This window comes from Heterodontus francisci, chromosome 9 (genome assembly GCF_036365525.1).
Source record: "Heterodontus francisci isolate sHetFra1 chromosome 9, sHetFra1.hap1, whole genome shotgun sequence".
Taxonomy (NCBI): domain Eukaryota; kingdom Metazoa; phylum Chordata; class Chondrichthyes; order Heterodontiformes; family Heterodontidae; genus Heterodontus; species Heterodontus francisci.
In genome coordinates this window covers 88,819,287-88,843,011 of record NC_090379.1, presented here as the reverse complement: position 1 = coordinate 88,843,011, position 23,725 = coordinate 88,819,287, and the positions used below count along the sequence as shown (strand labels likewise).

Genomic DNA, 23,725 nt, shown 5'->3' with positions numbered 1-23,725 from the left:
CAACATCCTGCACAAATTAAACACACAGTTCGCAGATCCGTTCACTCGGCGCTCAGCTTGTTTCATGGGGCTGGGGAACACATGAAAAACTAAACCGAAGCAGTGAAATAAATGACAGAGAAGGAATCTCTTTAAATAAAGGGGGAAAATAAGGAGTATCGCAGCGTTGCACAATAAAAGTTGCAGTGTTGGACCAGTTGCCCCTCGCTGTATGTGTTGATGTGAGTGAGTGGTGGTGCAGGTGCAGCTGCAGCTCCCAGTGAGTGTATGCCCCGGTGCAGTGTCTGCTCCAGACCCAGCCTCCTGAGAGTGTGAGTGAATGTGAGATGCCCAGTTCCAGTTGGTTGTAAATGAGTTTCCAGCTCCAGCTGCAGCTCCCTCTGTGTGACTGTGTTCCAACCCCAGCCCCCAGTGAGCGGCAGTGCTGAGCGACGGTATCTGCTGCCCAGCTCCAGTTCCCAGTGAGAGTGAGTGAGTGCCCAGTGCAATGCCAGTCCCAGCCCCCCAGTGAGCAGCAGTGCTGACTGACTGAGTGAGTGAGTGATTTCCAACTCCTGCTCTATCCAGTGAGTGCCCCGGTGCCGCTCTATCCAGCGAGCGGCAGGGCGGCTCGATGCTGTCTGCGCTCCGCTGCTGCCGCCTCCGGACGCGAGCTGTGCCGCTGATGCTGGGAGGATTTTGCCGGATCTCGGACCTGTGAACATGGCGACCGAGGGGCTGTTGCTCACCAACCACGACCACCAGATCCGAGTGGGAGTGCTGACAGGTAACCGGGAACCGGGGGAGGCGCGGGAGGCGGGGAAGGCTTTACTGTCTGTCCGCTGTCTCCGGGACTCGGTGCTTCTGTATCCCGGTATCGCGGGGGTAGGCCTGGCATGGAGCCGCGGTGTTTCCTCCTGCTTCTGCCCCGGCGGCTGGCCCCAGGCCTCAGTCCCCGGCCTCTAGCTCGGGGTTGAGGCCGAGCTCTGACTTTCCAAAGCGGCGGGGAAGCTGGCCCCGGGAGCCGCTTGGAGGCCTGGGCCCGCGAACAGATCCCCAGCCCGGAGGCCCCAGGAGGGTAGCTGAAAATCGGCCGGAGGTGGTGGGGGGGGATGTGAGTGTCTGAGAGGGGAACACACATGAAAATTTAGACCACACTGGATGCCGTTTGAAAGCAGATAGAGAGAGTGAGCGGCCTGTGTGGGATGTGGGGCCTGAGGGAACAGACCTGGTGCAGAGCCCGTGTCTTATTCCGGGGGAAATGTGAAGGCCAGCAAGGGCAGAGCAGCTTGCTGCTTCCAGGGAGCCGGGCAGCAGCTCCTGCTTCCAGGAGATATATTCCAGATCTCCCTCACTTGGCAGGGCCGCTTTGATCAGAGAGATTATTGTTTTCCTCTCTCTTTCAGCATTGACTTATTTTTGTTGCTACTTTTATTGTCCAAAGAGCTGTTGAGTGGGTCCGGGGTGGGGGCATGTTTTTAAATAACATGTACATATGGATTTCAGTATGACAGCTATCAGTTTGCAACGTGAGGGGCGGAGTGATGAAAGATAGTGATTGTAATGTTGGCCGTGAGCGACCCTGATGTTTGCTCTTGCATATGTATTTTGAGCTAGGATTTTAACGTTGATGTTTAATAAGTGTATTTATATATATACATATATATATATGTATTAAAATTGGGAAATTGCTTGTGGTTGGAATGAGGAGCCATAGGTTGGGTGCGCTGTCCTGAGCGGTGGTGCTGAAGCCGGGCAGGACGTGCTGGAGTGAGATTTATGCGCTGACCTGGAGGGATTTGGGCGATTTGTGACGGATCGAATTGAAATGTATTTTTTTTTCTTGCTGTCGCGTACAGTCTCTTTCCTTGATCTGATATTACCGTCGGAAGCGGGGAGGAGAGCAGGAAAGAAAATAATAAATGATGAATGTATTTTAATAAAGCGCAAACTGGGAGCTTTGGCATTCCATGCAGGTGGATGCCATCAATGACAAACTGAGGCTGACGAGGTGAGGGTAGAGTGATAACAGCACCTTAAGTCCCTCTCGTTTCCTTATCTGGTGGAAAAATAGATTGAAGTTAGCCGGCTGTGTTCGAAGTGGTGTTGTACCAATCCTTCTTGACCACAAGAACCTGTTCCAGCAGATATGTGAGAAAGTGAGAAACGGATATTTGCAATTATCACCGACAATGCCGTTTACTGCTTGGTTCCGTAGCAGATAAAAACTTCTGGAAAGTCGTCAGCACCAAGGAGTCTAACGCAGATGTTCTGCGTTTTTCTAAACGCGTATCAGCTCGTACACCCCATAACCTCAAAGTATCAAATTAACTCCAACCCCCCCCCCCCCCCCCCTCAAATCAGCCGTACAGCAGCGTTTTACAGGATGACCCATGTCTGTGAGAGTGTAAATGTTCACGATCTGCAATATATCCCACCACTTTTCTCACCATGCTTCTGAACTAACAATGCATTCATCTCAGTGGAACGTAGACACCATTTATATTTATATATAATTGTTCACAAATTAAGGGTAACCCGCCAATTATAATTTGACAGGAGGGAAAGCTATTTTCCATTTTTAATTTATCTTCCTGTCTGTGCTGATTTGTTTTCTTCTGATTTGGAAGTTTGAATCAGCAATTTTCAAATGGGTCTTTTTATCGAGCACTGGGTGCCCTAACAACTGTTTTATAACTGCGCCCCCAAAACACACACAAATGAAATTTGACCTGAGTGTTGCTTTTCGTGAGTCATATCAGTTCGCCTGAGTTTTATGTACGGAATTAGATCGCTATATAGAGAATAAATACCACACATATTGCAGCCGAGAACAGCTTGACATTACTTGTGACAATTCTGGCATCTCCTTTCCGTCGTCAGTTGGCACACGGCGAGTTTAGTATTGGTCCCCCATGTTATTGTGAACAGATGGACGAGGCATTATTTATTTTCTTTTCAGTGTATGTATTTTTTGGGGGGGAAAAAGGATTTTTGGCTTTTAAGTGTCAACATTTTGGCGGCTCAGATGATCTTGCAACATCTTGCAGTTTGTGATGAAATGTTAAACTGTTTTTGCTCTCTGACTTTTGTGCGACGACCTGTAAAATGTAGGCTTTGTATGCGAAACCAGGAGATGCTTGGTGCAGTTGGGTTTCCTCTTCGAGTTAGGCCATTGGGACAGGACCAAGGGAAGTTTGCTCTGCACTTCCTTGTGCCATACCTGAGTGCTTGAAGAGAACATAATTGGCCAGTATGGTTTCTCAACACTGACATCCTTCAGCTTGTTTGAGTGTAGAAAGCTGCGTTGAAATGACTCCTTAAACCTTGGAATTCCCTCCCTCAACCTCTCTCTTTAAAGATGCTCCTTAAAACCTACCTCTGGCCAAACTTTTGGCCACTTGTCCTAGTATCTCATTAGGTGGCTTCGTGTCCGATAACGCCCCTGTATAACTGCAGGTCATTGTTGAAAGAGCTGTAGGTGAGTCAACCCTCACCGAATAAAGGACAAAATAACCACGATCCTGTTTACACAGCTCAATTTACTGCAAGTGCTTGGAAGCTGGTTTTGTACACGAGATAAGCATTGATTGTAAGCTCCTCCACGTCAGCACCAAAGAGCTGAAAGCTATTCAAGTTGTGAAATGACAAATGGAATTTGTTTGTGTAAATTACATGACGGTATTTCTGAAAGCTGTGTTCCCTCTGTGAGAGGTAACAACTATGTAACTCACGAATCACGCGTGGGACTTAATTCTAGAGCTATTCGTGAATGAAAAAAAATGTAAAACAACGTCACGAAGCAAATATGGATGGTTAAAGTTAGAAATAAATGGCCATAGTTTGGGTAGGATTTATGTCGTGATCGATTTTGGTTTTGCAATACCTTGGTAAGCTCAGAAGTATTTGTGCTCGAGATACTCAAGCCAATAATGTGTTCACTGAAGAGAGCATACAAGTAAAATAATGCAGCTTTGAGCTTATGAGGTGTTGACCTTGTAGAATTATGTTTGATTCTATATTGATTAAACAGAACTTGTATAATCTTGTAGACGGTTAGAATTTTTTTTTAGATCAGCTTAATAACGGTGTTTTTTTTTTGTTCTATTTTGGTACTGCTGACACTCAAATGCTGAGGGGAGTTGCCGTGGTTACAGCTGACGCTTCCCGATAGTGGGAGTGAGTGCACACCCATTGAGAAGTTGCTGGTGTCTTGCCCAGAAGTATTTATAGTGCTGCATTTATTTCACTGTGTGTGCTGCTTGTGGCAGGTCAGTTGCACCTGTTAGGCGTTGCTGCATCTATTTAATAAAAGTGTACACTGAACATTTTCTTTTTGACGATCTAACTCTTTTTTCAAAGGTCGTTTCTTTTTTTTCCTCTTTTCTAATTAGTTACTGGCGATTCCGATTGCGCAGACCCGAACGCCAATAGCTGAAACCGCATTGTTCAAGCCGTGCATAGATAGCAGTTAGCACTATCCCCCGACCACAGCCACGTACTTCAGGGACTCGCCCAGTTCACACCCAGTGTGCTAACGGCCCACATGATTGCATATGCAGCAGGTCAAGGCTATGTTGAAGGGTTGGCCATCTCCCCGCCGTCACCCTTCACAGGCTCTTACTGCTGTTACTGCTCTTAGCTCTTCCCGCTGTCCAGCCCGTTCTCTCCCAAGGCTCGGTTTCAGGCTTTCTCAGCTCCAGTCTGGTTCCGCGATATCGTAAAAGGAAAGGGCAAGTCGTTCCATATCACTGAAAAAAGAGATGGAGTCAGCAATGATTCTTGGTTTAACTAAACAAGCAGCCTCAGCATGGATAAACACACACACACAGAAGGGGATAATAACAGGGTCATAGGACCACAGTAATTGAGAACAAAAAGCAGACGAAGGCACAGGTGAGAGAGAAGATAAAAAGGGAAGTCGGAACATAAGGAGAAAAAGAGTAAGTGGGATGTAACGTATATGGAGACTACAAAGCAGCTTTTTCAGTAGGTCGCCAAACCCTTAGCAGAGTCATCTATCCACACCAACTGGTTCGTGGGAGAACATACAACCTGTAACAAACAGTGAGAGTCTCCCAAATCAACATTTACTGGCCACAAAGGACAAAGCGTTATATTAGCCGGTCACTGGACTCAATCTGGCCCAAACACACACACACCACTGCTCCCAAGTCTGGCCGAACGAGCAAGAGACAACGGCAATAATTATGAACAAAACAATATGAATTCACTACTCTCTCTTCCCCCTCCTCCCCCCCCCCCCCCCCCCCCAATTTACAGCGCAAGTCCTGAACAGTGCTCTGGGGGATCTAATTACCTTTACCATAAAATTCCTATGCCTTTTGTCAGGTTTGTTTATAATATGACCGTCCAGTTTGTCATTTTTCATCCCTATTCCAAATTTAATTGTTTGAGTCTACCTTCCGATGAGTTATTTCCTCACTGCGTTCATGTTGTGCAAAGCCTTTCAAACCTTACAGCGAAGTACAACCGCACATCCTTTGAAGGAACATTTCTGAAAACTACATACCGGTTAAAAATGGTCCTAAAGCAGCTCCGCTACACTTCCGATGGTCTCGTTTCAAACCTCCTTCAGCTTTGATCTCCTCATGTCTCTCTCTGCAAAAACCATTGATCTTGAACATCAATGCCAGGATTAACTCCAGCACCACTCCTTCAGCTGTTCCTCAGTGGCTGGGACTCTTGATCGCTATAATGCACTGTGATTTTCCCTATCCTCAACTAGGCAACAACAAGCATTAAATGTTCATCTTGGGCCCTGCAGGCAACATCAGTAACTCTGCTCCCAGCCACAAGGATTCAATATGTATTTAAACATCAAGCTACTGTGTGAATTGAATTGTGGCAGGAATGCATGGTCCCCTAAACAAAAAGTTAGGTCCAATTACAATATGCGACTTGCATAAGTTTTTAATTCATTCATGGGATGTGGGCGTCGCTTTTTGCCCGTCCCTAATTACCCTTGAGAATGTGGTGGTGAGCAGCCTTCTTGAACTGCTGCAGTCCATGTGATGGAAGTACACCTACAGGGCTGTTAGGAAGGGAGTTCCAGGATTTTGACCCAGCGACAATGAAGGAACAGTGATACATTTCCAAGTCAGGATGATGTGTGACTTGAAGGGGAATTTGCAGGTGACAGTGATTCCATGCGCCTGCTGCCCTTGTTCTTCCAGGTGGTAGAGGAGGTCCTGCTGAAGGAGCCTTGGCATATTGCTGCAGTGCATCTTGCAGGTGGTACACACTGCTGCCATTGTGCACCAGCAGTGGAGGGAGTGAATGTTTAAGGTGCTGGATGGGGTGCCAATCAAACAGGCTGCTTTGTCCTGGGTGGTGTCGAGCTTCTTGACTGTTGTTGGAGCCGCACTCATCCAGGCAAGTGGGGAGTATTCAATCACACTCCTGACTTGTGCCTTGTAGATGGTCGACACGCTTTGGGGAATTAGGAGGTGAATCACTCACTGCAGAATTCTCAGCCTCTGACCTGTTCTTTTAGCCACAGTGTTTGTTTGGATGGTCCAGTTAAGTTTCTGATCAATGGTAACCCCCAGGATGTTGATAGTGGGGGTTTCAATCACGGTATTGCCGTTGAACATCAAGGGGAGATAGTTAGATTCTCTCTTGTTGGCAATGGTCATTGCCTGGTACTTGCCACTTACCAGCCGAGGTCTTGTTACATAGGGGCACGAACTGCTTCATTATCTGAGGAGCTGTGAATGGAAGGGAACACTGTGCAATCATCAGTGAACATCCCCACATCTGACCTTATGATGGAGGGAAGGTCTTCGATGAAGCAGGTGAAGATGGTTGGGCCTAGGAAACTGCCCTGAGGAACTCCTGTGGCTATCTCTTGGGGTTGAGATGATTGGCCTTGAACAACCACAACGACTTTCCTTTGTACTAGGTATGAATCCAGTCATTGGAGAGTTTTCCCCCTGATTCCCATTGACTTCAGTTTTGCTAGGGCTCCTTGACACCACACTTAGTCAAATGCTACGTTGATGTAAAGGGCAGTCACTCACACCTCAATTCTGCAAAACTGTAATGAGGTCAGCAGCCAAGTGGTCCTGGCATTCTAAACTGAGTATCGATGACCAGGTTATTGTTCAGTAAGTGCCGGTTGATAGCACTGTCAGTAACAACTTCCATCACTTTGCTGGTGATTGAGAGTAGACTGATGGGGCAGTCTACTGGCTGGATTGGATTTGTCCTGCTTTTTGTGGACAGGACATACCTGAGCTACTTTCCAGTTTTTTGGGTAGATGCCAGTGTTGTAACTGTACTAGAACAGTTTGGCTAGAGGTGCAGATAGTTCTGGAGAGCAAGTCTTCAGAATTACAGCTGGGATGTTATCAGGGCCCATAGCCTTTGCTGTATCCAGGTCACTCAGCCATTTCTTGATATCATGTTTTTTTTTATTTCCAAAATATACTTTATTCATAAAAATCTGTAAAAATTACATTGCCAAACAGTTTCAAAACAGCACCAAAAAATACAAACATTGCAAGGGAGATCAGTTTCCTTCAATACTATCATGAGTTTCTTCACAACCCTTCCGTTTCACAATTGTCATGCCAATTACAGTTTTACATTTACAGCAATTGAAAATATTAACGATACAGTTCGAGGGGTTTCCCATGGACCCAGCCCCTCAGTTCAGCTTGGTGGGAGGACCTTACACTGTGGTCTTTCCCCATTGAGCCTTTGCTGCGGCTGCCCCAAGCTTTAGTGCGTCCCTCAGCACGTAGTCCTGGACCTTGGAATGTGCCAGTCTGCAACATTCGGTGGTGGACAACTCTTTGCGCTGGAAGACCAGCAAGTTTCGGGCAGACCATGGTGGGATTTGAACCCGTGTCCCAGAATATTAGCCTGGGCCTCTGTATTGCTAGTCCAGTGACATTACCACTATGCCACTGCCTCCCCTTTGTGCTATCTATTTTGAGCTGTAATAATTGGGACAAATAATTCTGCAGCAAGACCACAGAAATCATTCTGCAATCCGTGCTATAGTTTTGTTTTAATTAATGTCTTACTTCTGACATTTATTTCAAGTCACAGTAAGCTGAATCCTTACTGAGGAACTGTGGAATGCAGTTGATATTCCATTCAAATCCGATTGCATTCATGGTGCTGGCAGTTTGGGAGGGAAGTCCTGAGTTAGCAACAAGGCCCAGTGAATGAATCTGAAAAGTGTTGCATGACCCTTTGGGTAACCTGTACACAATTTGTGACTTGAACCTGGAGGTACCAAAGGGTTGAAGTTTGGAACTCTTCCACAAATGGCAATTAATGCTAGATCAGTTAATTTTAAAACTGAGTTTGTTAGTGTTTTGTTAACCAAAGCTGTTAAGAAACATGGAGCAAATGTGACTAATATGAAGTTAGGTCACAGAACAGCCAGGATCTCTTTAAATGGTCAACAGGCTCGAGCGACTCCTGTTCCTATGTTGGTGGCAGGAGCAGGGCATTCTTCAGCATCACAAAGAGGAGTGGGATTGCCAGGAAATGAACCAATCTTGAACTGACTGATTTAATATTATTTGTCTTACTTTTTAATTGGCTTCGATTGACAGCTTTGATCTACCCTTGGTACATAAGATCTGTGACCAGCAGTCAATTGAAGTCGCACAGGTATGGCCTGCTCTGCTGTAATTATCTGAATTTAACTAATTTAAATTGAATTTTTAGTAATTGCAGAAGCAGCAGGAGAAACAGACCTGGGTCAGGCTTCAATTGACTGCCGGTCACTGCAAGCACAGGTGATTAATGCTGGATCACAGGTGCCTGTGCGCCCAAGCTCCTGGTGCAATGTGAAGAAAATCCCGGAATGGATGCAAATGGCAGAAACTCAGCACTCAGACTAGTTTTGTAGGGGAGGACTGCTTCAGGCGAATGGAGTTTTGAACCAGCAGAAAAGATTGCGGATACTCCAGTGAAAAGTGGTTATAAAATTTATGCTTAAAATTCTACGAGCTTTAGCACTATATTATCTGATTCCTCTCAGACTATGCTGATATTTAGGTGGAAATACACTGAAATTTCCCTGCTCTTCTTTGAATAGTGCCATGGGATCTTTCATATCCACGTGAGGGGGCAGACAGGGCTTCAGCACTTCCTCATTACTGCACTGGAGTGTCAGTCTAGATTAAGTAGGGCTTGAACTTATAACCTTCAGAATTAGAGGTGTGTGCACTACCCACTGAGCCCAGGATGACACCCAAGTGAAGTAGGAGAATAACTTGCTTTCGAATTTTGTGAGACAAAAATAATTCCATTGAAGGTCAGCGAAAGTTGCATTCAGACAACTTTGTTACAAAGCTGACAAACAATCACTCGGTGTGTTCATTAGTAGTTACAACCTTGAACCACAATAAACTGATTATTCAGTAGGGTCTTTGATCACAGTCTTTCACCAGTGCATCAAAAGAAATTATAGTTTAAAAAAAAAATGCTCCTATTATATCTGGAGAAACACTGGATGTCTGGCAATGAATCATTGGCAGCAATCGATCTTGGGTTTCAGCTGGACTCCTCCTTCAATCTGATCATTGTCTTGTCGTCTTTTGCCAGCCCTCCAGTGTCCTTCATGTAATATGTGCTTCATATATGCCTTACTTGACATTTTCCTTCCAGTATAATGTTTTCTAATTTAGTGGGATGGCTCTTTATTGTGCTGTGGAGATTGAGACAGCAAACATAATTTATCTGAAGTGATCCATGCAACATTTCCTTCAATCGCCTCTTCTGTAGAAGTTTTTATTAATTGGAATACCTGTGACAAATGTCTTTTTGGGTTACATATATTAGCAGTTGTGCTGGTTGTTTGGTTAAGGTCGTTTAGTTGCTTCATGCCAGATTAATGCCAGTACCGCAAACAAATGTTCAAAACAAATCATTCCTTTCACAGCACTTTGATTGATGAAAGACTCTTTGTTTTCTTGATCTGTTTTTTTTTGCTATTTTTGTATTGAATACTTCTAAATGCAGTTTTATGAATGTCAATCCCTGAGAATTGGGCTATTTTAAACAAGAAATCTGCATCTGATGGCACTTAATTGTCTGAGACTAGTGTAAAATGAAAAATACATTTGTAGTTAAAAGATAGATATTTGACATAGAGGTACCGTTTAATAAATTGGTCATGTATTACACTTGAGTGAAAGCTACAGTTTGTGATCTTGGGTTCCAGCTGTAGTTGTGTGGTAGTTGCTTTTTAGTATATTAGTTGTCTTCCGATGACCTAAAATTCAACATCAGGTGTTTTTTTTAATGTTCTTAATTTGTCCCAAAGTTAGATATTTAAGCAGTTAGCTTCCAAAAAAGTTTCCATATGTTCACAAGGTCAAAGATGTTCCCAAACCTTTAGAGTTTCACTATAAATATTGTACATCACAGTCCAGTATCTCTGGCAGCCCCGATGTCATGGGGCAGAAATCAGAAACACAAGTGCACCCTATAGAAAGGCACCACTAAAAATAATCTAACCGAGGTCCAAAGAAGCTCAACATGAACTAAATCAGTATTTTGTAATTGTAACTGTGGGTGTACCTACACCAGATAGACTGCAGTGGTTCAAGAAGACGGCTCACCCTTCTCAAGGGCAATGAAGAATGGGCAACAAATGCCAGCCTTGCCAGTGACACCCACATCCCATAAAAGAATATATATTAAAAAAATTCAGTTATGCAATGAATGTTCTGCTGTACCCACATGTTTCAGAAGGCCTTGAATGTACTGTTGGGCACCGCAGATTCCTTCTCCATAGAAACCTGGGCACAGATAAGACACTGAAGAGAGGTAGGTAGCCAAAATGACCCTTCCCTTGGATCCTATGCATCCTGGACATCTGAATAACTGTTTTAGCCAGGCTCAGGAGCATTGCCACAAGTAGATTCTCTGAACTGCCTCGATCGCCCACATCCCCCATACACCATCCACATAACAGGTGATTAAGGATCGTAGGTGTGGTATGAAAATAGAGCCAGAAGCAGCCTTCAATTCAAATTTTGTTTGATAACATGCCTGTGAAGCACTTTGGGTCTTACTACATTAAAGTCACCATATAAATGCAAGTTACTGTTGATATACAGCAGAGTACAGGCTGTAGCCTCTTGCACTCCATGAAACTGTGGAATACCATTTCTTCCACGCTGCAGAAGTTACACATGAACACTGTGTTCGGTAATGTGGCTCAGTACTACATTAGGTGTGGCTGCTCCCTGTAATTCTCTCCATGCCATGTCCCTAGTGGTGTAGGGAAGAATCCCCAAATAGAGAGCCTTACATTGGGGGGTCCCCACCTCCCAGACAGCAAGATGGTACATTTGAGTGTGTCTGGACAGAAGATGAGAGCAACGAAGTGGAGAGTTTGCAGGAGCAACAGGTACAGGCAATTCCCTCTCTGCAAAGTGGTAATGGTGCAGAATTTCCGAGAGACATCTCAAGTTGCAAGGCAGAGGCTCCCGAGGGAGGTTTTGGGACCTTATGTCAAGAAGAAAATTCCATCCAAACGGGGGTAAGATCAGACGGAATTGCTCCACTCTCTGAGCCTCCTCAACACAGCTATGTGCAGCCATGTTCAAGTGTGACTTTCAGCACCTGATCCCTCTGGCCGTAGTGCAGTTGTGGTGCCCTGATATCTGGGCTGTCAATGCCACAGGAGACATTAGCCCACTCGACTGCAATGCAGTGTGTCCCAGACTCCAGTTACCTTCACGGCCAGAATGCTATGTTGCGCTAGCCACGTGTTGCCAAAGCTAAAAGCACAGAAGTGTGGATTGCGGAGTAGTGATTTCAACAGGGTGGCCGTTACCTCTGATGGGATAGAGCTCCTGCAGAGGGAACCACATTCCAAACTCTGATCACTTCCTGAAAAAAAGCAGGCAGCATTGCAAGGGTACATGTATTCAGTGCAACATTATGAAAAAGAGTTGCCTGTCATAATTCAGGCCATGCATCTGTCAGAAGGAAAGTGTTGCCAGTGCACACTATTCAGGAGGGGCCTCGACATCCAGGTATCTATGCAGGGTCTGATGTCAGAGGCTGCAACCTAGGAGAGAATGCATTCCAGTGCCTGACTGCCCTCCCTAAGTGGGAGATTCAGAGCCACAGCAGAGACCCAGTATTTCCTTTTGTCCTAGAAGATGTCAGTGAGTTTCCTCTGAATCTTGACAAGAAAATCAGGGGGTGGGGGGAAAGGAATTGACCATAGCAGCCACCAGTTGGTTTGTGATCAGTACTCGACCTTTAGGAGTGTACACAAGCAGTTCCTTTGGTCTCTTACTCAGGGCTCAGGCTTACAAAACAACTCTTCCTCTTTATTTTGGTAACATCAATTTGTTTTGGACCAAATCTGGTGATAGTTTCTACACAGTTGTATGAATCTTTTATATCAGATTATGTTTTGTACAATGCTGACTTCAGTTTAAATATTGGAATTTCTTTTGCATGGTCCAATTTTGTGGAGAGTTGGGATTTTTGAAAAATTTTGGAGTGGAACAGATAGCGTCAGGCAATCCGTAACTTTTTACGCTGTTGTGAATCGTGAGTGTTGATGGATTTTCACTTTTTATGGCTATTTGGCTGTTGAGATACCTTAAAGTAAAGGCGAGGAAAATTATACTGCTGTTATGAAAATTGCTGGTTTTGCTTCATTCATGAAACTGGCCCATGATCTATTGAGAAAATAATGCTCCCAACTGATGCAGTTTTCAGGATTGTGAAAAAAAGCTTCAGCTACATTACACAAACAGTGAAGTGCTCTGTATGGCCATTGCTGCTTGAATTTATCTTTGGATCACAAAGAACTGTCAACTTTTCATGTCTGCAGCTATTGAAGACATTTTACATTTTGGGCATTATTTTGCATTAGAAGTGTAGATTTCATTCATTTTAGATGCTTTTGTATTTTTCTCAGTCTTGAGGGTCACTGAAAATTTAAGTGTATTTGTGTTGGATTACGAGAGTGAAAATGTTTCAGATAGGTAGTGTCACAGCAGTGTTTTGCAGTAAAGGATTTTATTGCAGTGGGTGTTTGGCATTCTGAGAAATATTTTCAACCGTGGAATATTTGCATTACTATGAAATATCACTGGCAGAAACCTAGAAAATGACAATCAAGGACACAAGATAATGGACGGGTAGTGGTGCATTACTTGTTGTGTTTTCTAAGTGAGAAGCGTCAATAATTCACGAGTGTCATGGATAAAGGTGAATTATTTAGCTCCAGATAAAAGTCCTTGGAAATCTGATAATACATTATCACTGGTCCAATATCCTATTATGCATCAATTATGGTAGAAAGGAGTCAAAGATCATCATGAAGTATAAGAAAATTCTCCCTGTTTTTTCAAGCTACCTAAACCTTGGGGTTGCTGAGTTTATTGAAGCAAATTCTGATTTCTTGGGGAATGTTTTAATTCCCCTTTCATCTGTGTGTCCCACTTTCATGCCCTTTTGAGTATTATGGTTGACCCTGTGTACTAGACTCTTGTGTTTGAATCATGATCTATTGAACTACTTACTGCAATAAAATTATCTATTTGATATGTAATCCATTGCACTTGAAAATGTTGATCTTGTTCAATATATAGTCTTGTGATGAGCACGTGCCTCTGTCCATCATAGGGCAGGCATCAAACTTGAGATAAAAGCAAAATTCTGCAGATGCTGGAAATCTGAAATAAAAACAAGAAATGCTAGAAATACTCAGCAGGTCTGGCAGCATCTGTGGAGAGAGAAGCAGAGTTAACGTTTCAGGGCTGTCATTTTGTCAGTTGAATGGAAGCATTACAACCCCTAGAACGCATCAGTATCACTTTCTGTGGCTATCTGCACACTGGAACCATCAGAACGCAGTTTTAGGTTCTCCTTGCTTTTGAGTGTAGTAAACACATTTTAGGACTGTAGGAAGGAAAGGCTGATAACACACCAGGATTTTTTTCTAACAAATTACTAAACGACGTCCTCTTCATAGAGTGTGCCACAAGTTAATATTTGCAAGAAATAATACTCTGGTTTGGTTTTTACTCAATGTGCAGTCCTGGGTTTATTTGCCTGGGGTATCTGTGTCTCAATGCACAGACAGTGGGCTGGATCTTGCTGGAGTGGAGCATCTCGCAGCATGCCCTGCTAGTTAGACTCTTCTCTGCACGCTTCAGCTCAAAACCTATTTGTGCCGTAACGTGCTGGAAGTATAAGCTGTTAATGCTGTGGCAAGGACAATGGGGCAGGTGGGAGCTCGGTGAATGGGGGGAATCAACAGGACACAGTGGGGCGGCACAGTGGTTAGCACTGCAGCCTCACAGCTCCAGCGACCCGGGTTCAATTCTGGGTACTGCCTGTGTGGAGTTTGCAAGTTCTCCCTGTGTCTGCGTGGGTTTCCTCCGGGTGCTCTGGTTTCCTCCCACATGCCAAAAGACTTGCAGGTTGATAGGTTAATTGGTCATTATAAATTGCCCCTAGTATAGGTAGATGGTAGGGGAATATAGGGACAGGTGGGGATGTGGTAGGAATATGGAATTAGTGTAGGATTAGTATAAATGGGTGGTTGATGGTCGGCACAGACTCGGTGGGCCGAAGGGCCTGTTTCAGTGCTGTATCTCTAAACTAAACTTAACCTATGAGTTTTAAGGATTGAGGAAGAAACAAAAGAATGACAAAGAATGAAGGTGATTAGAATGGGTGAATTAGAGCTAAATCTTGTACAGAAAGAGAAATAGAGAGGGAAAGAAAGAGACAAGAGAAAAAGGTAAAATAAGAAAAATATTAAATTTTAAATGACATTTTATAAATATTTAATAACAATTTCCCACCCAAAGGAATGAGAGTCTACAGTTTAAATTGTCCCCTTTCTGGGCCAGAGACCGTTTACGATCATTGCACAGACAATTATCATGTTATTTATCAGCCTTAGCTTCATGTGATGAGTTTAATGGAGAATTAATGTGTAAATCCAGCAAGTTCGCACATTAATAATAGCATGCGTTGTTAACACGTCATTATTTTTCCAGCACTATCTGGCCCATATGTCAGATCAGGAATTGAGCACCTTGCCACCTTTCTCCCATCCATATGCCATCATACTGGGCAAAGGAATTATGCAGTGACAAGGTCCTGAGCCACCCTTTATTTTCCCTGAGCTATCCTTCTCCAACATATTCTATTATTTAAGTAAGTGTGATATTCGAGAGGGGAAGAAAGTTACTTGCTTGCAGTTACTTGCAGTATAAATACTGTGGCTACAAGAGCAGGTCAGAGGCTGGGAATTCTGTGGTGGGTAACTCACCTCCTAACTCACCAAAGCCTGTCCATCATCTTAAAGGCACAAATCAGGAGTGTGATGGAATACTCCCCACTTGCCTGGATGAGTGCAGCTCCAACAACATTCAAGAAGCTTGATACCATCCAGGACAAAGCAGTCTGTTTGATCGGCACCTCATTTACCACCTTCAACATTCACTCCCTTCACACCGGCGCACAGTGGCAACAGTGTATACCATCTACAATATTCACTGCAGCAATTCACCAAGCCTCCTTCGACAGCATCTTACAAACCCGCGACCTCTGTCACCTAGAAGGTAAGGGCAGGAGACGATTGGGAACACCACCACCTGAAAGTTCCCCTCCAAGGAACTCACCATCCTGACTTGGAACTAATTAGACATTCCTTCACTGTCACTGGATCAGAATCCTGGAACTCCCTTCTTAACAGCACTGTTGGTGTACCTACACCACATGGACTGCAGCAGTTCAAGAAGGCAGCTCACCACCACCTTCTCAAAGGCAATTAGGGATGGACAATGCATTCTGGCCTAGCCAATAACACTCACAACCCATCAAAGAATTAAAGAAAAAGAAATTATTTTTTCAGGAACCAATTAAATATTTACTACACTGTATGTGAGCACGTCTATCACAGGCTTCTATCCAAATCCTTTCACTGCCATGTGAAACATGTTTATTGAAATTGGGAACTAAATGGCACATTGGTCTTTTACATCTGGAGCTAAATGTTAGGCCCCAGTGCAGGCGGGGTGATAAATTCAAGCTTCTATCCAGTGTGCTGGATCCCTGGCTGCGTCCTGCCCCTGGGCCATTTTCCCGGAGATGGGATGCGACGGGTAGCCAATTGACCTTGTTATAGAACTATTAAGGCCTATTGTCAGAGGCTGACTGGAATTTTCCAGTCGGTCTCCAGGTCCCTGGAGGTGTTGGGGAACATTGTAGCTGCTGGACGTGGCCTCTTGGGGGATCAGCCTTTTAGGCTTAGAGGCTCTCCCTGCTTGCCTGGCTTCAGTTGCAGCCGCAGCCCCTCTGCGGAGGGGTTCCGCTTTCACAATGGTGGCCTGGCTGCTGAGGCCATGTTTTTAAGCTAAAGTTAAAGTTGGAGAGAGGGCACCTCTTCCTCACTGACTTACCTGGAAAGGCATCCTACTGCTTCAGTGCTGGAGGGCCTCCTGTTGGCCCTCCAGTTTTGAGGGTCCACCCACCATCCTTAATTGAATGGTGAGCCCGCCCTCTGGCCATTAATTGGCCAATTTGAGGAAAATCACAGCCCGGTGACTGTTCCCCCCCCACAGTGCCTGCTTCTGAACCCTATTTGACCCTCAAGGCAGGGTTCCGAAGCCCACAGGGAAAATCCTACCCCTAACCTTTGTGTTGGAACTTGGCTAAAATCAATGAGATGATTGATTTCTCCTTTTGTTGGTTGGAAGGTTGCTTTCCTTATATGATTGCTTGTATGTGTAGGCATCACCAAGTTCTAGTGGGTGAAGGTCCATAGCATCAAAATGGTATTCTTGCAGAGAGAAGCTACAGGACGGCTGATGTGGGAAATGGGAGTTGCACGTTCATACAAAAGGGAATGTCGCCCCAAGGTTGGGATTTAGATGCATTATTATAGCAAATTAGAGAAAACTTTATTGTGCATCACATTTATGCTGTATTTATTGATTGATGTTTATCGTGAGTGCAAGAGCTAGAAATTGGCATGAATATCTCTTGTCAGTACAAAAGAGCCAAAAACAAATATTTGTGCTGAAAATAGATAAAATATTGTGGTTATAGTGCTGTTCATGTGTGTAGTCCTTTGATCTGTTTCATTAGTTGAGTTTCCTTTTGGGAGAACTATATATTCTTGCAGTAAAACTTTACTAGCACACAGCACTTGGCTTAACGTTGAGGTTAAGGAGTGCAAACTTTGTGTCCAGCTCTGTCGATTCCTACTATGTCACTTTGGAGTACTGCAACATTCCAGCAATTACTGTAGTTGACAATCTCAAATAGCTTAACAAGTGGAATGCATTAAAATAGTTTGAAAGACAAATATGTATCGTTAAATCTGAGATTAAATTTTTTCCATTTCAGGAAAATCCTTATAAAAACAGCTTCTGAGAGTCCCCGAAATATTTCTTCAACTCTGTCCCAGCATCTGTTAGTTCTTATAGATTGTGCTGAGATAGTTGTTCAAATAATTTAAATTACTGTGAGCATTTTGGATGGAAATCTTCGTTAATTTAAATCAAAATGATGATCTGCAACCCAGTTACCTATTATCTGCTGATAATTATAGTTCAAGATCATCACGACTTTCACAAAGCTGTATAATTTCTTCTATTTTCACTATTGTTATGACCGAGGTTGGAGGAATGCACTGTCTTTGTCTAGTTCCACTACTCCACTGGTCACAACATATATTTAAATGTTTTACCTAGTTACCGATATGGCCAATTATATACTTTATATCAGAATAAAAATCTGCCAACCAGGTTTCTTTAATAAACAACAAAATTATTAGTTTATTACAAAACAGGACTTGTTCAATAAAGATGCAAAGCTTGTTAACACGCAGGTTGAAATATGGAAGTATAAATATATTCCCTTCCAAATAACCCAACACACACCGTTAAAGAAAAATAAACTTTCTCTTCAGAGATCAACTTTATAAAAACAAGAATACTTTGGCCAAATACTTGTTAATTCTTGAAGAAAAAAGGATAAGATATGAAATGTTCCAGGTGAGTTTCGGTCTGGCATCTGGGTACATGTAGATGGGTGTCACTAGACACATGCGGTTGTCACTGAAATCTTTTCAGAAGCAGTTCATTCAGGAGATGTCGAGGAGTAGTCTTGCAGGCTTTTTGGAAGAATTACTGCATCAGTGGGTTCAACTATCACACTGGATTCTCAGACGAATTTTCAAAATAGGTAACGAGGGATGAGTTGGGTGGCTTCTCTCTTAGCAGGATACACATCAACTGCACTCAAAACAATCCAAAAATGAAAACCAAACTCCTGACCACCATAAATCTAGGCATGTGACTTCTCTGTAAACAACTGCATAGTTCCATAGTCCATAAGGCTCCAGCTGTTGACTTAGCTTAAGACATGTGACTTCCAGTAAGTGTTTGTTTTTAAACAAAGTTCCAAATGTCCCACCGTGACCCTTTTAAAAAAAAATAAACAAGTCCAGTATCTCCTCAGCTATTTTCCACAGTCTTTTGAACACTAGACCTCAAAAAATATTAATAATGGAAGCACTTTCATAATACTATGTAGTAAAGGGTGATGTCTATTTGGTTATGTTGTCTGTTGCTTTGATATTTTGGAATGCCAATAGAATATATCTTTACCTGTTGTACCTTTTGGTGCACATTGTTGTAGGATTGGCCTTTAGATTGCAATCTGATCCAGAAACCATAGTTTGTTATATTATATGTCCTTACTTAAACAATAGAGTTGACTCTTATACACAGAATGACTTGTACAATAATAATATATTACAAGAATAATACAATTGAAGGGTGCAGATGATCAAAAGCAGTAGAGGAAAACCTTAATGCCAGTTAACTGTTCAAATCCTACATTGTGGGTAGGAAAATATGAAATATAACATTTACCACAAGTGAGCAATGTTTGGTGATTTGCGAAGGAATACAGTCCCTCTGTCTACCACCTGATCTGTGTAATTGTTAAAACCCATGCTGAAATGATGCAGCCTATTGGATGTTATGGAGTGGTGGCATGTGGGCTGACGATTGTAATTGTTCACACAATGACTTTGCAGCTGTAAAAAGTTCTGAGCAAAGGACAGGAGTTTCCCTTCAATGGCACAAACATTGAAGGACTGCTGATCCCAGGCAGCGTCTAAGTGTCTCTTTGCAACTGGTTTCAGAGTGATATTGGTAGATTCCTCACAACACTTTTGTTAAAGGACAGGGTGTGAAAGATACCTGAGGAAGTACATTGTTTTGAAATATTGTGAAATTTAACATTTCTGATACTACAGTGGAATCTATTCTAAGATAATAGGAATGATAATAGGCATAGTTTGTAATTTGACAGTCATGTGATTTGAAGATAAAAGTAAGATTGCTTGTACAGTTTTTCTTTATAACATCAAATGTTTATATTTAGGATCAAAAACAAGAAAACCGAGGAAAGAAAGTAGTACTTGGATTGTGTAAAGCCAGGCTTCATATATTTTTATAATACGATGTATCAGTTTCTGGAGTGTAGTGACTGTTGCTAGGCCCACAGCACAGTATCTCCACTGCATCATTAATGCCACACAAACAACATCAGATGAATGACCAGTTAATCTTTTTAATTTGCTGGTCTTGGAGTAATTAGGAATGTTGCCTGCGACTCCATGAGAATGGCAAATAATGCCATGGATTCTTTAGTGTGCTCTTAAACTGAGGCCCATTCTGCTTGTCAACATCTCAGCCTAAAAGCAGGCACCTCAGACAATGCTACTGCCCTGGAGTTCAAACTTGTAAATTTTCAATCTAGAGATGAAGAGCTACCAAATGAGCCAGGTGCACAGAATATCTTACATAAATAGTACAGCAAAGTGGGACTTTAGTGATGAAACATTATATTTATCAGATAATTCAAATTGAACAACTTTGAATTATGAGGAGTACACTGTAGCACAGATACTTTATTGTGCAAGAAGTAAATAATGAACATGCAATTTCACTTTCCCTGGATTACTTGGAAATTTCCATTTTCTGAAAAATAATCCATGGACTGTACAAAAGATTTTAGGCCAGCGCACTATATTAAGTGCGGCACAGTGGCGCAGTGGTTAGCACCGCAGCCTCACAGCTCCAGGGACCCAGGTTCGATTCCGGGTACTGCCTGTGTGGAGTTTGCAAGTTCTCCCTGTGTCTGCGTGGGTTTTCTCCGGGTGCTCCGGTTTCCTCCCACAAGCCAAAAGACTTGCAGGTTGATAGGTAAATTGGCCATTATAAATTGTCACTAGTATAGGTAGGTGGTAGGGAAATATAGGGACAGGTGGGGATGTTTGGTAGGAATATGGGATTAGTGTAGGATTAGTATAAATGGGTGGTTGATGTTCGGCACAGACTCGGTGGGCCGAAGGGCCTGTTTCAGTGCTGTATCTCTAATCTAATCTAAGAGAGAACAATATTGCAAAACAAAACTGAAGGCATGAAGTTAAGATGGTGCAGGCTACTTAACTCTTTAATAATTTAAATTTCTATCTGACTGCTCATGTATGGAGAGACATCTCAAAATTTTCTATGGGATGGAGGAAAAAAAGTGCATGCCAAGCAAGAAACGGGAAGAAGTAGATGAAAAGGAGGGAGTTCAGAGGGCGGGGAGATAATGGTTGAAATGACAGCTGTGGATGGTGAAGTAGAGAAAGCTAGGCACGAGGAAGATCCATTTCAACGTGAATATCCATGTACTGAGGAAACCCTGAGCAGGGACTCTTTTTAAAAAAGGTACCAAGACTAAATGTACAAGTAGAAAATGGAGCATGGAAGCTAACTTTTGGTTTGTATAGCTTTAGTGACAATTTAGTCTGGGGTTATGGACCTTTTAATAGTCACACTGCTATTAGTCATGCTAATTACGTTCTTTTTCAAATTGCACTTCTGTCTGCTTGTCAGTAAATTATTAAATGCTCATTTTTCAAAAAAATGTACTGCTTTGTTGCTTGCAAGTGAATAATTTTGCTTGAGATTGTGTTAACATTTTCCTGTCACAATGCTACCCTCATCAAGATTATTGTTTTTATTCTGGAATAAAGATGCGTGATAGCAAAGACCACAGTGAACCAGTGATTACAGAACAGGATTATTTTCAAATGTCAGACATGCAAAGTGGAATTTGGCCAATCGGTGAACCGGTATTGGTTGACCAATATAGAGCCATAGAACAATAGTATATGGGTTTGTGTTAAACAGAGAGTTCCTGATTTTAGCTGGGATTGTTTGGGGAAAGACAAGTCAATTAAGAAGATATGCGCGATACAGTTGGGAAATCTTGCTGCCTTGGTTGGGTGACAATGGGAGAGAAATTTAAAGGGGAAGAAAATTAGGTGATTTAATAAAAACACAATGCTCATGATGCTCATGGCTCATCTCATTCACATTTCTTTTTAATTGCAGTCAGATCCTCCTAATGCTATCATTTTGTCTGGTCTAACAGAGTATAACATTATACGTACTACGACAATAGGGTCATTTTCCATATAAACTTTTGCAAATGCATACAGACTGTTTAGAAAGCATGTACATTTTCAAGAATAAAAGGTTTAGAAAAACAATATTTTACTTTACTTTGGCTGTAGTAAGGGTTATCTTTCAACAAAATCAGATATTTTGATTTGTTTCATCTTTGAAATGAAATTCATGGCATCCAGCAAACTAATCCAGATTTCAGTCTTGGCTTCATTAGCAGCAAGTCTATCTTTAGCCAAAAATGTTGGATGGGGAGCCTTGAAGATAATGATAACACCAGTGTCCATTGGCTGGCCTATAGAAATGTTTTTTTTAGATGATTGCATAAATTCCATATTTGTTGTGCCAGAAATTTCAGGATCCATAATGATCACACTTCTACTGTGAGCTTGATATTTTCTAGCCGGAGATTGAATGTACTGCGCAAAAATTGTGGAAGTGAACTAAAATCACTGATTTGAAACAGTAAAATGATGCCTCCAAAGAAGCGTCAAATATTTTTGAAACATCTTGAACGCTCACATTTCCTGTTGACTATGTTAAAGACACTATTTTAATGCAAGTTGTTATTGTTGATGAAGAGAAGAAGCAGCTTCTCAGATCCGTCCATATTGGCACTCAGAAGAAGCCATGCACTGCTTGCTCTGTTTTATGCAGATGCGCATTCTTTTATAAAAGGTGCGAGTCCCATTGGCAAAAGATTCCAGAAAAATTCAGCTTTATCAAAGTATAGCAAGCTAAATTGACGAAAGCTGTTAGTTTGTCATTTTTGGCGTCATTTCCTTGGCTTTTCTGACCATTTTCTCATGAGTTGCAGCATGTTTTTTTTTCCATCTCTTAATCCATTCTAAGTTGACTTTAGAGTGATTGCTAAACCCAATTTCTTCTGTGATTTTGATGCTTTTTCGAATAAAATATTTTACTAAATTTTCCAGGGAGATTTTTGTCACATTCTTTCTTGAACCATTCAAGAAGTTTTGTTCCAACGTCATTGAGTTTGAAAATGCACAGCTGTTTCATGGCACTTCTAAAATCTCTGCTTGAGACCCGTTTCAGGACTGAGCCCTGTGGTTCTTTGTAGATTTTGTTGATGGCTGTCTGAGTGACGCCATATTCTTTTTCTAATTTAGTCTGTGACTTTGACCTCTTCTTTACTTTTTACTTCAAATTCAAATCTCTGTTAATTGTATTTAATTTATGCAGGTGGTCGGCATTAACTGGGGATTCACGTGGGCTCCTATAACTAGACACAGACTAAAACTGTGGTTGGTGGGTTAGGAGGTTCACGTTTCGAATGTGTATCTCAGAAAATAAATACTTGTAAAAGTGTGTAAAAATTGGCTCAAGTTCTGTTCTTCACCACTTGGCTTTCTTTTTTATTTGATTCCATTTCCACAAAAATAAAAGTATCTATGGGCGCCAAGATACTGCACTGTAACCGTCTCTTTTAAATACTGCCCCTCCTTGTAAGAAAATGAAGTAATTATGAGCAAACAATCCAGTTAGGTCACCCACTTTGGACATTAAAATTTGTAGAAGCCATGAAGACTACTTACTTAGGGTATAACATTATTAGATATTTTGTCATTCGGGACCACAAACTTGCAGAACATCAGATGAATTCTAACATTATACAGCTATTATGCAAATGAAAAATTAAATCAGTACAAAACATGCAAAGCAAGCCAGGATATAATATACAGTTCATAACAATAGGCAACTTAACATAATGAAAACTCGACTGCAGTGTTCAGATGTCAGAAATACTATATGTTCTAGATAAACCCATGACAGACTTTTTATCTTTTTGTGTCACCTTTATAGTCTTTTTCCTAGCCTTTTCATTCAGCTGGAACAATACCAAGATTACTGCAAAATGTACTTGTACGTATTGTTGCTTGATACTTGCTTTTTATGGGCGGGGGTGGGGGGAGTGGTGGGGTTGTCTCTGTAATGCTGCATCAGTAAATTAATTGTTAAAGAAATCTGATTTTTCACACATTTACGTCATCCTCCAAGAATCTATGCTTGACCCTCTCCTCTTCTTCATCTACGTTCTGCCCCTTGGCAACATGATCTGCAGACATGGTATCAGCTTTCACATGTCTGCTGAGAATGTCCAGTTCTACTTCTCCGCTGTGTCTATCAATCAATCCCCTTCCTGTGTTGTCAGATTGCTTGTCAGACATCTACACTCGGATGTTCGACAAGCAATCTGACAAGTGAGAGGC

The 23,725-nt window shown here is 42.3% G+C and overlaps 1 protein-coding gene across 10 annotated transcripts in view; it reads left to right on the top strand.

Moving 5' to 3' along the window:
• The first annotated feature begins 235 nt into the window (after positions 1 to 235).
• The window catches only part of LOC137373899 (gephyrin), a 623,883-nt gene continuing 600,393 nt past the window's right edge, over positions 236 to 23,725 (top strand). For 2 of the 10 annotated variants that reach the window (XM_068039446.1, XM_068039447.1), the window contains exon 1: positions 246 to 766. In XM_068039446.1, the coding sequence (XP_067895547.1) occupies positions 703 to 766 (64 nt within the window). In that variant the 5' untranslated portion in view covers positions 246 to 702. Of the gene's footprint in view, positions 767 to 23,725 lie in introns of all 10 variants that reach the window. The other 8 variants (XM_068039452.1, XM_068039448.1, XM_068039442.1 and 5 more) reach the window with 8 other exon arrangements.